Genomic DNA, 16166 nt, shown 5'->3' with positions numbered 1-16166 from the left:
TCTTCTGTTCACACCCGCGCTCGGTGCATAGAGAATACATCTACTGAAACAGTTCATTCTTCCAGGGGCGGAGGGGGATTAAGAGCCATAACACACGGTTGGTTTGTTAAACAATTTCATCGTTAAGGTTTTGCCTTAAAGTGGTTGAGCTTGTTCTTTTGGGTGGGGGAAACATGATGTGGGCAAGGCTAGAAAAAAAAATGTAAAATACTCCTTTTCCCTTCCCCCCCGCCCCTACAATTAATACCAGCACATCTTCAAATAAGTTAAAACGTCTCTTAAGTTTTGGTAGCACCAAATTCTATCCCTTCCCTTCTTCTATCCCCATGTTGTAAACTTGAACACACTGGCCCAAGAGCGTAAAAGGGTTTGGCAAAAATAGGCATCAGCCTTCCCCGTGCACACACAAAAAGCGTGCGCTTCCAAAAACCCCCTCCACCCCTCACTCCTCTTGCAAAGCGTTACACGTCTGTGGGCATCTACATACCTTTAGTAGCTGCCATAATAGTTTCATCAGCGTCACAGGTGGACATTGGGTTACAAAGCGCAGGAGAGCTAAAACAAATCCACAAAGTCCGTTTGGACAAGCGCTGTTTCGCGTCTGTGCCATACCGAACTCGGCGTGCGCCTCCTGTCCTGTGCACACGCACGGTCAATTCACTTCACAATCTGCTTTGCGCTGGACAGGGCGGTGATCTTAATGGCTTCTGCTTTTTATTCGTAACATTGGAGCTTATTCTAAAATTGTACATTTAAATAAAAACATTAATTTTAATCCAGTATGCATAATTAAAAGCTATCCTGTCCACACAATGCTAGGATGTTTTCTTTCTTTTAAAAGGCCAAATCTAACGAGTGAAACAGAAGAGACAAGTTACTTTGGCTGCAAATAATTAAAAAATCTGGCTCAACATTCTGCTTGTACATTATGGTGTATAATTTAGATACGTCCTTTAAAAGAAAAGACACCCCAGTCAGCTACCTCTTCCGTAGTTATGTAGGAACAACGATACTCTTGGCTAGCAAAATGAGAAGAGCAAGATCTGCGTTTCCATCCGCTTGTTCCAAAGCCTCGAGAGCCTCCCGTGTGGTAAAACCAGCACCAAGGATCCGATCAACGTCAGCCGCAGGGAAAGCAGGTGGTAGAGAAGCACCCGAGGTAAGTCCAGTATAGCCAGCTGGTGGGCTCAGCAGTGGTTCCTCACACCCATCCAACGGCCACAGACCTTCAGGAGCAGAACTGCTGCTTCTCCCAGGTTCTCCTGTGAACAGGCTCCGAGTATCTTGAGGTGCGCCTTCATCCAAAGCAGGTGTAGAGGAAACGGATGCATTTTGCCCCAAAGTCGGACTCGTTGGACTCTGATAACCTTCTGCCAAAACCTCTGCCTGCTCAGAGCTCTGTTGCTGGTCAGATGTCGCTGCAGAATTCACCACGACCAAATCACTCTTACCTGAAAAGTTCTGAATCTCTGAAGCACCTTCTCCGAGAGCTGACTGCATGCAGCTGACAGACCCAATGCTGATGTTTTCTACGCCAGAATCACAAGGCTGTTTCCCCTCTGCTCCTCCACCTTCAGACCTCACCTTATAGAAGGAACAACTCCGTTCCTGGCTGGCTGGATCCGAGTCTTTCTGCTCATCTTCAGAAAGCCCCTTCTGTTGTGCTGCTGACTCTCTGTGAGCCATTTCCAGCTGAGAGACTTCTTCAGAGGCAAGGATTTTACATTCTCCTTTCCGACTGATAATCAAGAGTTTGTGCAGCTCTTTCAAGGCTGATGCTAGAGAGAAACATGGCTCTTCTGAAGGTCTTCCTGGATCCGTGTCCAGCTGATGGATGCTGGAGGGGGAAGAGCTGCCTTCAGCTGACAACTCATCATACTTTGCAGGAATTTCACTAGTGCTTTTAGGCTGTGGGACATCACCGGTGGAAAGCGGATCACTCAAGGAGGATGCAGACTTCAGTGACTCCACCTCCATAGAAAAGGCATCCGAGTTCAGGTCAGATACATTTCTGTTCTCAGCCTGCCGCTTCTGCTCGCTTGCCGAGCTGTGCGCTTCAGCTACAGACTGCTCAACTACATCTACTTCCATGAAGGCTTCCGTATGCATACAGCTACGGGAGGCTGACATTTGGATACTCCCTTTCGCACAGGAAAGACCTGCTTTCTCCTGTCCATGTCCTTTCATTTCCGTAGGAGGATTTTCTGGCTGGCTGGCTTCTTCCACAACAGGTTTCTCAACCCCACCAACATGGCACGGAGGTTCTGGGTCAGTTGTCTCAGTTTGCTTCTCCAGATGTTCCTTTTCTGGTTCTTTGCACGTCTGATGGTCTATGGGAAGCTCATGCTTTTGCTCCTGTTCTGAAGACAGACATAGATCTTGATTTTGCCCGTGCTTAGCAGCAGTGTCAGCCAAACTAGTTTCTTTTGTCACTTCCAAACGAAGTTCCTGACCACAGTCTTGTTCTTTAGCGTTACATTCCTTTAGACTGTCAGCAATAAACATTTCTTTGAGTGTCTTCTGTGAAAGGCAAGCTGGATTGCAACAGGTTACCTCCCCTGCTGGGGAAGAAGGGTCGTTATGTGCCAAGGAAGTGTTATTGGAAAGATGCTGTAATAAAAGAGGATGTTCTTTTTCTGGGGTTATCTGGCATTCAGTTGAAGACTCAAAAGACTCGACGGCTCTAGGATCAATGGGCTCTGCGAGACTAGATTCGGATGAGCAAACTGAAGCAGGGGCAGAGACAGAACGATCAAGTAATTGATTGGTGGGATTACAGATCTTGGAATTTAGTCCTGAAGACTGGACTGGATTTTGAAACCCATCAGAAGCTGGTAATGAGGGCATTTCCAGTGAGGTAGTTTCTTTGTCACTATTCTCTGACAGAAGACAGAAAGAAAGAAGTAGTTAGGACACACGAGAACGACTGTTTTCACTGTAGTAGCGAAAACTTATAAACCAATGGCTATAAATACCTGGTCTGTGGCCCACTCCAGCTGCAGTAAACACACACTACATGCATCAAGGCTTCTGACGTTCTGTTTGGATTAGGAAACAAACACACCAAACTTGTGTTAGCATTCAGAGCACACCACATGCATGGTTATAGTCCTGCGGCCTCGCAGCTCCCCTCCCGACTGTCCATCAAGACAGCGTACGAGCAGCAGGAGCTCCTCACGTTCGCTGCCTTCCAGAAGGAGTTCTGCCTGGGAAATTCGTTACGTCAAGTCAAAAATAACTCTGCTGGAGAACAATTTAAAGGCTGTTCTGTACTCTCTACGCTGCAGAGTGGTCCGTGGGTGATACTATGTGCTTGATAAAATATACGCAGCACAAGGCACGTGTCTAGCACCGTACTGGTTTGTTCTCCGTACAGCTGAAGATATTCAGGAGCCATCTTTCAGGGAAATGACAATTAAGAGGGCATCGCCATTCTCGGACTGCGCTCCCAGCAGCTATTGCTTTGCGATGGCTAGTGGCATCACAGGGAGGAGAAGGCGAGCAAACATCAGCTTGCTGCAAAAGGGAAGCGTAAGGATCCTAGGGTGAAAGGCAGAAATCCCCAAAAGGAACTGCTGCCCGGGGCTGGGAAGAGCAAAGCAAAGGAAGAGACAGCCAGAAGTCAAACTCCGCTCGCTGTTTCCTTCTCCACACGGAGAACGGATGAATTGCAGATCTCTATCAGTAGCACCAAACACTGGGTCTCGTTATCAGGACAGATTAAGTAAGTGAACTTATCTTGCTAATAGTCTAATCTTGCTCATGTATTGGCTCTCATGCTCTCGTTAAATCACTAACATGACCTTTGCTTAAGAGCGCCTGTTCTTCCATTAAAGCCCTACTCTGTCCAGTGTCAGATACCCAAACAGTGACCCAGGTTTTGTGCTGCGTGATTTGTTGCACTAGTTCCCTTTCCCTTTCCAAAGGCCTCCAGACTCAGCGGTCTTAAACATATACCACTGTTTTCCCTTAAGTCTTTCTCTTTTTACAGATACCCAGGTGTACTGGGGGACAGCTAACCACGCTCCCATGTACAGCCAGGATTTCCTTTAAGTTCCACATCATGGAAGAAACCTGCCTTTTTCACCTCACCTACTCGTTTCTTTTATTTTCCGTTAAATAAAAATGGTGCACTGCATGCTGCGATACCACACCTCCGATCAATACACTTTGGTATAAAATACAGTGGCCGTTGCACAGAGCAATCCCTTCTGTTGGCTGCACATCTGGTCTTAATACAGCTACAACAACTTGGCGACGCTGGAGTATTAAAAAGCCAGAATTATCCTGCAGATTTTCAGACCACTCATCTTTCATAAGGGTGGCAAAAGAGGCTTGTGACAGAGGATACGGATGAAAACCGGAGGGATCTTTTTCTGTTTCTACGCGGTAGGATTACGTTCACGCTCTCTGCTCCCAAGCCAATCCTTTAGAGAGGAAGCAGAACTGTCTTTTGACTCAGTGGATCGGTAATAAGGGTCTGATCAAACACATCAAGGGGTTTGCAGTCATTTAGACAGCAGAAGTAGCTGGTATTCTGCCAAGCGCTCCTCAGCGTCATCCTTCCGAGACCCACTGTCATCCTCCTCCCAGGGTATCTACAGGAGCTGAATCCCAGCCCCATCAAGGATATCGATCCAGCTAACACCGGGAACAAACTCTTCTCCACAAAGTGCACCATCAGGGATAAATTCCTCTCTATATTAGGAAAAGCCCGAGTTGCATATGTGGTGGCAGTGCCCTTCTTATATCGAGGCTGTCTGGATAAAAAGCTGTATATGGGGTAAGCTACCTGAATACGTTTCCTCCTAAAGCAACTGTAGTTTTGCTGCCAGTTTTGTAAATCCTCCATAATCACAGAATCGTTACCAGTGGTGGTGGTGGGGAAAACGCCGCATATTGGCAGAAAAGAGCAAGCTCGCAGACATAAATGAAGCAGATGTGGAGGGTCTAGATCACAGTAAAACATACCAGGACTCCACTACCACCTCAGCTGCCTTGCCGTAGGTGCTGAAACACCGGCAAGTCAGCTGGCAGAAATCGTGACACTTGCTAAAGTGGGCTTTGGGGAGTTAAATAAAGCTCAAGAATAATCCAGGTGCATTCAAAAGGAGAACTTTAATAGCCTACAGACGTACGCAGTGATTTCTGTTGTACCATCTACCAGAAGGCAGCGAAAATTCAAGCTGTTATGAAAGAACACAGGCCTTGCGGGGAGCTGAGCTTCCTTGGTCCCGCATTATGTTCTCTCCCTCTCCAGTTTCCTGTTCTTTCACTCGGTTTTCCTGGTACCATCTAGCAGCAGCTAATAGTTTTGGAAGAGAGGAAGAGGGTATATATTAATATTCTGACATCTTAGGATACAGCCTGTGAGCCAGAGGCTTGTAATACGTCTAAGACTTACACACAGTCAATCTAAACAAGGCCTACCTTAGTTTTGTGCACGGGTGTTCTACAAGAATTAAGTGAATACGCAAAACGGATTTCCTATTCTCGTAAATCTTTTACGTTCCTCTAGGGCTCAGCATCAATGGAAAACGGTAGACTGCTGATTAGTCTGAACAAAGCCACGTGGTCTTTAGAACTGTACTGGTACATAAGCAGCTTTGATTTAAGTCATTTTAGGCGCTTTTCATTTTAAAGCATTTGACTGAAATGCTTTAATTGTAAAGACTCTCATATTTTGGGCCAAGGTTTGCTTCTTATTTGACCCTTTCAGCAGAGAACTAAGTCCAACCAACTATGATGTCTGCAAAGTCTCATCCGAAATGGAGAGAGACTGCAAAAACCAACCCGGGCTTCATCAGGCTCAAAGTTTTAACAGGAAAAGAATTAATATTTACATCTGCACATTTTCTCTGCCAGATTATGTGAAGAGACATGAGCCCAAGCTACCAAGTCCAACCTTTAGCTATGTCAAAACCTGACAGGGGCAAGGTCAAATCTATGTTTGTGTTTCTCTCTACTTGCTGCAACTTAAGTTAATAAGCATTCAAATTTGGCTTTAAAAGTCAAACATGTAAAACACGTAAACCATTTCTTGCTGATTCATTAAAGCCAGGCCTTCCTCTCGGTTTTTACGTCCAGAGGTTTTTACGTCTCTGGAAAACCTGTGTTCTTAGAATGGAAGAAAATTGGTCAAAGGGACCCACAAGTGCAGTCCCGTGCTCCCCTTAATGTAAACAACTTCGTTATTTGCAAGAAAGTCACTGCTTACTCTTTGGACTATCAAGCAGCAAATGGGAAGTGTTCAAGAAAAATTTCAGTGCATTACAACTGGTTGCATCTAGCTATATAGCTATATATAGATGTATATGTATATATATACACACATGGTTAAATCTGGTTATTGCATTTCAATTTTAAATATGGGCATGCTAGAGCCTTAAAAAATTAGCAATAAAAACGTTGAAGAAATCAACTTTATCAGCTTAAACATGACCCGGCAAAGAGTTTTGCATGTGTGTGGGAAGCAGAACCTTACTGCGTGCTTTCAGAGGAAAAATTAGCAGTAAAACTCAAAAGTCTCTATAAAACACTTGCATATAAAACGTTACCTTTAAAAGCTTTGTAAAAGGCCTAAGGAATACACTCTGTGAGGTATTCACAGCTTCACTGCAATAGCGGGGAAAAAAAATTATGAAGCTTTCCTTTAGTCAAAAACATATGCTGAAGTTAAGGGAGGAGTTAAAAGGAAAATCTGAGTTTCAGATAGTTTGGCTCATAGCTCAGCGTTCAGCTATTTTGGCGTCTCCACTTAACTAAATTTTGCAGCTACCAAAATCTTCCGTAGCCCAGTCAGTCTGCATTTGTGCAGCTTACAGATTCCAGAGGCACAGGGAACAAATCTATGGGGAGGGTGAAAATTCTCTTTGCAGATCCCATTTAAGGCTGATGATATATATTAGGATGTGAGTTCAGCTGCTTCTCTTGAAATTTAGAGCAACAGTAATCTTCAGTAAGAGAAGCAATTCACCTTCCAAGGGCAGAAGCACCATTCTAATGACAAAAATGCTGAAATAGTACTATTTCTAAAAATTGTCATGAACTTTTGTCCAGAAATTTGTACTTACTGCTATAGCTCCTCTATTTTTATATGCTGCAGCTATTAAGAACAGGGTTTGCAGAAGACTCCACAAAACTGCCCTTACATGAGGCTGCTAAAAGATCACACAGCTGAACCATGTCCCTGACTAGGGACTGCACCTTCACCCAGGTGAACGGGTGCCAGAGACAAACCATTTTTCTCCACACCTTCGAAGGCCAAGAAACCAGAGCGGGTAAGGAAGTTGCAAGGAGAGCACAAATTAAACAGCAGGCACCCCCGAATGCCTTCATGCGACAGATTTTACTGTACAGAAAGGAAGAGAGAAGTGCGGTTAGAGGCCACGAGCAAGAATAAAGCCCCTCTCTCTCCACCATTTACTCGCTGATGCTGGATTAGACTGTATCTCCTAGGAGCTGAGAAGGGGGACTGCTGACAGGCATCCTGATGCACAGCAAGAAAACTACGCGGATTAATATTTCAACTGGGCTCCTCCTGGTACCTGCTTCCTCTACGGACTTCTGTATTGCTTCTGCTAGTTCCTGGTCTGCAATCTCCTCCGGCCGCATGTCTTCCCGCCCGGCCCCGTAAGCCAGCCGGGCACACTCTGGGAGCTCGCCCTCCGGGAGGAAAGTGGTCTGCGAGCCAGTCGTGCCGATCACTAGTACATTCTTCTTGAGATCAATCGAACACTGTGAAAGAGCATCGAGACATCAGGGGCCTGCATAAGAGCCAGTCAATTCCCGGAGAAGAAGAAGGAGAAACAAGGTTAAACAATCCATTTCCAACGGGAACAGCTCATAGCAGCTAAGCACAGTGGGCCAAGAGCACCAGCTATAAGCAAAGGGCTCCGTATGACTTGATTTGTAATAAATCATTCTGTTGGAAAGCTCTGAGCATCTTTGATGAGAGCAATAAACTTCAGGGAGCAGGCAGACACCCTATAGCTATCCGTGATGTATGTAGCGGTTAAACAATCCATTTCCAACGGGAACAGCTCATAGCAGCTAAGCACAGTGGGCCAAGAGCACCAGCTATAAGCAAAGGGCTCCGTATGACTTGATTTGTAATAAATCATTCTGTTGGAAAGCTCTGAGCATCTTTGATGAGAGCAATAAACTTCAGGGAGCAGGCAGACACCCTATAGCTATCCGTGATGTATGTAGCGTATGTACTTCTTTCATAACTGACTGGAAGGTAATCCACTATCAACTCTCCCCAGAAAAATCCTAATAAATTCACAGGCTTGCGTTTATGTTATGTACTTCTTTCATAACTGACTGGAAGATAATCCACTATCAACTCTCCCCAGAAAAATCCTAATAAATTCACAGGCTTGGCGTTTATGTTGCACTTAGCACTTAACTTGGAAGAGCCAGTAACTGTTTCAAAAGATACCTGATGCCTCTTCAGCATATCCAGTCCTAGAAGCATGTCCATGGGCTGCTCTTCAAGGATTGAGAAGGAGCACGCCAGGAAATCCCCTTCAATCTGGACCTGAGCTGAAATGCAAGGGAGAGAAGTTACCACCTCGCAACGCTACAGCGCAACAAATCTACTTTCTGCTCTTCCATCTCCTGGGAAAGGTCTGCTGGGTAAATCTGAAACCAGAGCTCTGACGTACTGTTTGGGTCACAGAAAGCCTAACCCTGTGCAAGCCCTAGGACTACCAGGCCTGCCTTGGTCTCAAGAAGTTAATTATTTTAAAAGCTGACCTGCTCTAGAGCCTGAAGTACTGCTTAGCTAACCCTCCAAGCTAGAGGAGCTGCGTACAGCTCGTTAGAGCACAAGTCTAAAAAGCAACAACAGTGAAGAGAATGGATTTTTCAGACAATAAGGGCAATCGTCTCTCACCCAGAAAACCTGCACAAGAGCACAGAGAGCCTTCTCTTCCCAAAGGAATATGAAACACTCCACTGTACCGGAACCCTTCCTGAGCGACTCACACTGCCCAAGTCCCACCCCAAACAGGAAAGATCCCGCTATTTCACGTTAGCCCCGTTTTTTGCACCCAGAGTGAACACATCCTCTGAGCTGAGGACTCCCTCACCTAAAAGTGTTAAGGTAATTCCATTAAATAAGCATTAAATGAGACAGAAGCCAGGCTACTGTGCCCGAGACAAACGAACATATTGCATATGCACTTTTATTTTATTCTGCAGGAGTTTCTAACAATTACAGCATTAAACCAGATACTCCTCGGTGCCACGACTGTGGGAAATGCAGTCAGACTGCTGCTAAAGCTGCCCCAAGAAGAATGCCAGTACTTACCTAAGTGCACCCTGCCAATTATTTTCTGCGTCCCTACACCTTTAGCAATGCCAGCCCATCGTCGATCTACCAGCCTCATTATGTTGCACCTTTCAGCACAAGCTTGGCTCATGATGGTCATCTGGGCACCTACCAGCGACAGAATTGGTGTTAAGTCCTGACAGCTCATCACAAATTACAATTCCCTCCTGGAAGGGCTTAAGATCTTGCACTCAGCAGCCGGGAAACCACACTGCATCAGCAACTGCATTAGGGCATAAAGGCTTCCTGTGAATCCCGCTGCGTTGAACTGACTGTGTATACACAGATCAGCACTGACAGTAAAGTACGTATTACTGTAGAGCTGGAATAACCCCAAGTGCTTTCCCTTTAAGGCTGTGGATGGGAAGCACAGCATTAAAGGCATACAAAATCCCCCCCATCTGTAAAATGAGGTAAGATACACATGTGGCAGTTACCTTTCTGGCATCGCGGCCCCAGAAATTCTCACAGGAGCCTTGATCTGGGGGTGTTCAAGCACTCATGTGCGCTGCTTCTCACAACGATTTACTCTGTTCGCCTTAAACAATGCCCAGGCTGCTCTCGGGTTTTAATTAGGTGCTTCAAGATCACGTAATGCAGTGCTTTATTATGGAATTTTTGGGCAAAACTTCTGGAGCATTTACAGTCTCCCTCAGGGAGGGAAAGGAGAGTGCGGAGAAAGAGATGAAAATGGGGGCTACTCACCTGAGTCAACAAAGGCTTTCACTGGATGTCCATTGACTTTGCAGTTAATATACAGCATCACCACCTGGCCAAAACTCTCAGGGGCCTCTTCCATTGCTATCGTCATATTTTCTTCAATGTTTTGTTGCCTGAATTTAATGGAGAAGAGAGAGAAAAATCAAGACGTTCCATCAGCCAAACCTTATAAGCATCCCTCTGACTTACAGACAGATCTGGTAATCCCACCTGCTGCAGCTCACCTTACAAACAGCACGTTTAAACCACAACAAAGACTGCTTCGTTAGCTAACCAGAGCCGCCTTAGCAGAGGGATTGCTAGTAATGATCTTGGCTTAATCCAGAGACACCAAGTCGCTCCTCAGCAGCCAGGAAGACTGCTCCTTCCAACACCTTGCCTAACTCACACGACAGCACCTGACAACCTTCTGTTTGCAACGAAACCGGTCACCACAGAGTTAACCTGGAGAACTTGTGAGTGAAAAACTTGTGTATTTATTAGTCACGCTAAAATAAAGCGCTGAGGGCACACGATGAAGGTGTTGCCAGTAGCTACAATGCTGGAATCTCACACAGCAGCTGAACATTAACATCCTCCAACGTTTCCCTGGTATCCTTCCTTTTCCAGGCATAGGAAGGGAGGTGAGCAAAACCGCAGCAAGAACACCACCATGAGCACAAGCCCTCACTGCAAATTCAAGCCTACAGAAGAAACGCTCTTCAAGAAGCCCATCACAGCCCCTACAGTAATCTTGGAAGTGGTGGGTATCCGTAGCGACTGCATCCAAAATAGCTTTACCTACCAAAAATGGAAAAGGGCTTCCCATTTTGATGCCATTTTGCTTTTCCTCCTCAGTAGGGGAAGGGGAAAAACCCCTGAGCTCCTCTCTTACCCATCTCCTGTACTGTGGCAGCCTTCCCACAAGAAGATGGGTAGACGTGGTTTCTTGGTGGGGGAGGCAAACAGCTAACAGCATCCGAGACCTGGCTCGCTTGGGAGTTAAAGCACCCTGCTACCCCGCTGCCAGTCTGTCCCGCCTCATATACTTGTGAAACAAAGAGCCACGCGTTGTCCTATCTTTTATTATTTAAGCTTAAATCAGATATACAGTGGTTAATCTTCAGTTTGTTTTCTCGTCAAATCCATTATTCTGTTTTCTCTGTGCTTGACACTCTCTCCACTTGAAGGACAGAGACGTGTCTCAAAAAATACGATGCTTGCAATAGCTTCCAATCAAGCTTGGGCAGAGCGCATCTAATGAAGCAAGGAGTTCAGAGAAACTAAGTGGGGTGTGAAATCTGGGGACTGCTAGATGCCCAAACTGCTCCCTAACAGCTGCACAGCCTTGGGCACGTCACTTTCATCTGTCCCCTCATCTATGGAAGAAGGAAACCGTTCCTGTGCCTCCGAGCAATGTTTTGCTATCTATAAATGTCTATTTTTCTGCATTGCTAAGCTAAGCATTTATCCGGCACCAACACCTTGTCAGTCATAATGCAAGAATGACTCTTACCACAAATGAATTTTGGTTATGACCAACTACGAGCCTGTATCACAAAGACATTTCTTTATTGGGGAAAAAACATCAGTCATGTTCTGACTCAAGGATTTATCACTCAATTTAAGAAATCAAGCCTCAGCCCAATGCAATTACATTCGGAAGACAGCAAGAGGGAGCGAGCGCTGATGAGCAGAACATATTTCTACAGAACATCTCTTTCTGACAGCAGTGATGCTCAGAGTCTGGAATCAGCCAGAGAGACAAAACAATTAGCAGTACGCGAAACCAAATCTCAAAGGCAGCTGGGAGAAATGACGCCACGTTGCTGTGCAGAGAGCTCAGCTTAGAGACTAACACAGGCCCAGCTCTCCGGTTCAAAACACGCCCAGGGCGCCCAAGTACCGCCTCTCAAGAGGATCTCGGCCAAGTGCTTTCCACAAGTGCTCCTGCTTCAGAGTGGACCAGCTTAGACGGCTCCGGGACATCACACACACGGACAGCGGTGCTGCTACCTCACGATCTGTGCTCAACTGGATACATCTAAAGGATGGGGTGTGCTTACACGTCCCCGAATCCCAACCTTCCCACGCGCAAAGGTGGCTCGGAGAGCATTCCTCCAAGGAAAAAGCACCACGGATGGAAGCGCCCTGTGGAAAAAAAGCGCCATGAAGACCTCCAAAGCCTGCAAGCAACTTTGGTTTGCTACCTTATGTCTTCTTCTATCTTGGCCTGTGCCTCGAGATCAAAAGGGTCAGCTGAATAGAGTCGGATCCTCTCCTGCTCCCGCCGGGCTCGGTCCTGCTGTTGCTCCAGCAACACCCTGGTGAATTTCTCTGCAGTAAGAAGGAGATACAGAAATGCTTTTTACTGGAAATTACTCTTGCAAATCAAGTTCTGGCACAGCAAACTTCTTCCTGTGCCAGCATGCACTCAGGGGTAGACTCAGCAGCACACGCAAAAAAGGCTTCGTCTGAAGGCAGCATGGATGGACGTCAAAGGATCGGTGGCAAACCTGGGAACCCACTGAGATGAAGAGCAACTGGACAGAGCTCTTTCTCCTTGTGTCTGCTACCCAAACTCAGCACAATCAAACTCAATTTCCTTGCGCGTGTATTTTCATATGGAAGGAAAATGGAAAAAACATGAAGACAACAATATTTAAAACAAAGAGCTGCCACTAAAACAGGAATTCATTCTTCTGTTGCAGCAAGGTTTGCCTACGCAATACTCAAAAAAACCAAAAAAACCAGCTGCAAAACCAGCAGATAAATGAGACCCAAAGCAGAAATCAGGACTACAGAACTTGCACAATCCAAACGAGAAGCTTGAGTGCATGTGTATTTTGAAAAAGCTTCAGAGATAGAAGCGAGATTTCATAGCTCTCAGTAAGATGGCCCATCTACAAGAACAGCTTGCAAAATCTATCACGTTTTACGCTCGGCAATCCCCGGTAAAATAACAGCCTGTAGATCCAGCAAAGAGCAAACGCAAAATTGTGAGACATAAAAAGGCTAACAACAAAACCTACTTTAAGCCCAGGCAACACAGGCAAAGACAGCGACACTGTAATCCCTACAGCTGAATGCCTACCACTGAAATCAAGAGGTCCTAGGCAGGACACCTGCTTCACAAACTCTAGCACCACGTTTTAAGGACATAGATTTTAGATCCCCGCTTTTTGGATGGCCTCTGGCTATTTTTTTACTACTTGGATGTGATCACGTACGTTCCGCAAAGGACTTGGCAATAAATTAAGTTCTGTAAACACAGAAGGCTGTGGGTTTGCTTCCAGAAATGCAGTTCCCATGAAGAAGCGCTCTGGCTCAAAGGCTGTTAACGTGTTCAGGAAGGCATTGGGTATGTTTTCTTGTTTGTTTTTTTTTCCTTTTAAATTAGGCTTCTGTATAGCAGGTGCCTTCTAAAGTGCTTGCGGTGCATCCAGCACAGTCACATGGCATGTATCTATGTGTACATTTGGGCATCAGAGCCAGTGCTGAACTGGATCTGTGCCCAAATACCGACAAGGAGCAGTACGGAACGATGAGAGCATAACCAGACCAAACCACTTCCTTCTGACAGCCCACTGCGGCGATTTGGGACTAAAAAGGCACATCTGATTCAAAGTTTAATGTGCACAACAAGACAGATCAGCAGATGAGCCAGTTCTGGGTGCCTTGGGCTTAACCTCTCGTTTCCTGTGCCAAGAGCAGCACATCTTCTCAAGGTGACGGGAAAAACTCCTGCACTACGGACGCAGCGCTTGCAAGAAGCGTGAAGAAGCTTGAGAGCGCAAAGGACGTGGTTTTAACTCTGGATATGAACTAAAGTCAGAATTAAAAAATGAAACAGGCTGACGATATCCATGCAAGTTCCTTTCTAGCTTCCTTCGACAGAGAGAAATCACTAGGATGTAACCTTGAAAGTGGGAAAAAAGTCTCCTGCTGGAAGCTCCTTCTCTTCATTCATTTCCCCGAACTCAACAGGATTTATTTCCTAACTAAACATCTTGCAGAGGTTTAGAAGCACATCTTCTGATGCCCCAAACACCACTCTGTTTTCATACTGAAAGGACGCTAGAGCTCAAAGCTTTCATCACATGAAGAACGAGGGACCAACATCGGCTACTCACCAGCAGAGACAGTGACACGGTACTAGGCTTCAACTGTGCCCAAAATACGTGAACACTTTCAAGATTAACAGAAACTTCAACATTTATGACTATTCCTATCGAAAAAGCTCCCTAAAGCCAGTATTTGCTTGTTCCTTCTCCTCTCCCTTTCTGACATCCACTTCCATAGCAGCTAATCATTACGGACAGAGCTGGTTTTATAGTGTACTGCTCTACACCGAGGTCTCAGTGGGCTCTGGGATGCAGCAAACACAACACCGTTATTGGAAAATGTGCATTCCGAGAGTCTCAGCATAAAAATCGGGAGCTGAGCCACTCGTCTTCACAGAAACTCGACTTACCTGTGCCTCTGATATTTCAAAGTAGGGGACAGAGGGTATTAAAAAAAGCCAAGCAGGAGAAATACGCCCAACTTGGCAGAAACAGTCCTGTTAGAAGGAGTACTCCCAACTGGCACCTTTTATCAGCGTCATCAATGAGTTGGCAGCGAACATCCCAGCTAGTTAAAAACCTGTGGCCGCCCTTTATTAGAACCGAGCTCCAACAGATTTAAAACCACCTCCCGCAGATTAAAAACCCAACTTACCGAGGTCTCCACTGAGCAACGCCTCCGCCAAGGGCGGGTTGCGCTCCTTCAGCAGGGACAGCTCGTGAGGATTCGCAAGCAACATCTCCCGTAGCAGCGCCGGATTGTCCAGACCCTGAGGGAATGAAGGTGCATCGGGAGGCGACGGGCGAAGACGCTGTGCTGGTGGCTGATGCTGCTGAGTGGATGTCCCGGGAACCGCGATGCTGCTGAAGTCTATCCTCGGCAGACCTTGAGGGGAAATAAGAGGTCAGATGTGTCGGCGCTTCACGTTTACAGTTCTGCTTGAAAAATGTAGTGGGAAAACTGCAGGAAGGATGAGCCGCTCTTAACGCTACAGGATTAGACGGGATTCTGCGAATAGCAGCTCGTGTCGGAAGCACGGCCACGTACTCGGGTTACTGGGTTAGGAATGCTAGCACGTATTTATGTAACTGGTCTAGCCTTCTATCTGGCCCATTTTTTATCCCCTGAAATGCACTTACTGAATCGCAGACTAGTTATTTCCAGCTTCACAAATGTGAATACCGCACGGAGGGACCGCGAGGCTAAACCCAGTGTCTCTAAGGCACTCGTGAATCTCTCGGATTAAAGAAAAGCCGGAGGGGGGGGGGCGGGGGAGGGGGGAAGTAACATTTCTGCAGACCTGCATTGCAGGTACCAATCCTCCAGCTGAGGCAGGAAGACGAGGACCTCAAGCAACGCTCCCACGCCCTTCTCAGCCAGCGGTACCTTCTTTTCCAGCGATATTTTATGACGGGGATTTGCTAGGAATCGCTGCAGAAGGCAGGACAGAGAAGCAGGGCTCCGCTCAGATGTTATCTGAGGAATCTTTCGCATGTTACGATTGCGTAACTGGGTTTGTTAAGACGTGGCTTCTCTGGGTATTTGTCACAGTACAGATTCAGAGCGTGCATCGCAACAGCCTCTTAAAGTGTCTGAGCCGCACAGACCGCAGATTATTGCGCCATTACACCGAGCGGGAAGGCAACCGGCGGTCGCATGAAAATTCACACGCCTTTACAAAAACTGCTGTTCTGAACCAGTTACCCTCCTCACCTTCTCTGCGTTTCCCCAAAAGAACAGTAAAATGGTATTTGCTTCCTTGGAATTAAAAAAACCCCATTAAATAACAAGCCCTTGAGCTAATTTTAAAAGCCCCCTGCCTCATCCCTAGCCGCCCTCCTTTCCTAAGTGTTTTGCCTAGCAAGGTACTAAAGGAGGCTGACAAGAGATGGAGTTGGTGTTTGATAAATATCGGGATCTTTGCAGGCTCAGAGCAGAAGTTCGCACAAATCCTTCCTCACCTGGGAAACGGATGGAGGGCCGTGGCTCTACAGTCTCTTTCTGTCGCAAAATCACCACGTCCCCGTCTTTCAAGCCATAGGAGGCCAAAGATCTGTTGTTGTCA

At 46.3% G+C, this 16166-nt stretch overlaps 1 protein-coding gene across 3 annotated transcripts; it reads right to left on the bottom strand.

Moving 5' to 3' along the window:
* Nucleotides 1-253: 253 nt before the first annotated feature.
* On the bottom strand, nt 254-14942 carry LOC103907399 (protein DDI1 homolog 2). 3 transcript variants are annotated; one of them, XM_009289564.1, is made up of 8 exons: nt 14756-14942; nt 12247-12373; nt 10043-10170; nt 9317-9445; nt 8444-8547; nt 7548-7737; nt 983-2879; nt 254-738 (listed from the first exon to the last, which is right to left on the bottom strand). In XM_009289564.1, the coding sequence occupies exons 1-7, from the start codon at nt 14838-14840 to the stop codon at nt 994-996; spliced, it is 2649 nt and encodes an 882-aa protein (XP_009287839.1). In that variant the 5' UTR covers nt 14841-14942; the 3' UTR covers nt 254-738; nt 983-993. The 3 variants fall into 3 exon arrangements, with proteins under 3 accessions (XP_009287839.1, XP_009287840.1, XP_009287841.1); XM_009289566.1 differs by lacking the exon at nt 254-738 and adding an exon at nt 2976-3038 and having other exon boundaries at nt 2831-2879; XM_009289565.1 differs by lacking the exons at nt 7548-7737; nt 8444-8547; nt 9317-9445; ... (1 more) ...; nt 12247-12373; nt 14756-14942 and adding an exon at nt 2976-3038 and having other exon boundaries at nt 694-2879.
* Nucleotides 14943-16166: the final 1224 nt, after the last annotated feature.

This window comes from Aptenodytes forsteri, unplaced genomic scaffold, assembly GCF_000699145.1.
Source record: "Aptenodytes forsteri isolate BGI_AS27 unplaced genomic scaffold, ASM69914v1 Scaffold61, whole genome shotgun sequence".
NCBI classification, from domain to species: domain Eukaryota; kingdom Metazoa; phylum Chordata; class Aves; order Sphenisciformes; family Spheniscidae; genus Aptenodytes; species Aptenodytes forsteri.
The sequence above is the reverse complement of the archived record's forward strand: the minus strand, read 5'-3'. Positions and strand labels throughout refer to the sequence as shown.

Coding starts and splice junctions, on each gene's coding strand:
- LOC103907399 (XM_009289564.1), bottom strand. CDS start 14,840: ATGTTGCTTGCGAATCCTCACGAGCTGTCCCTGCTGAAGGAGCGCAAC. Junction 12,374..14,755: donor GTTGCTCAGTGGAGACCTCG/GTAAGTTGGGTT, acceptor TTCTTACTGCAG/AGAAATTCACCAGGGTGTTG. Junction 9,446..10,042: donor GAAAGCCTTTGTTGACTCAG/GTGAGTAGCCCC, acceptor TGTCGCTGGTAG/GTGCCCAGATGACCATCATG.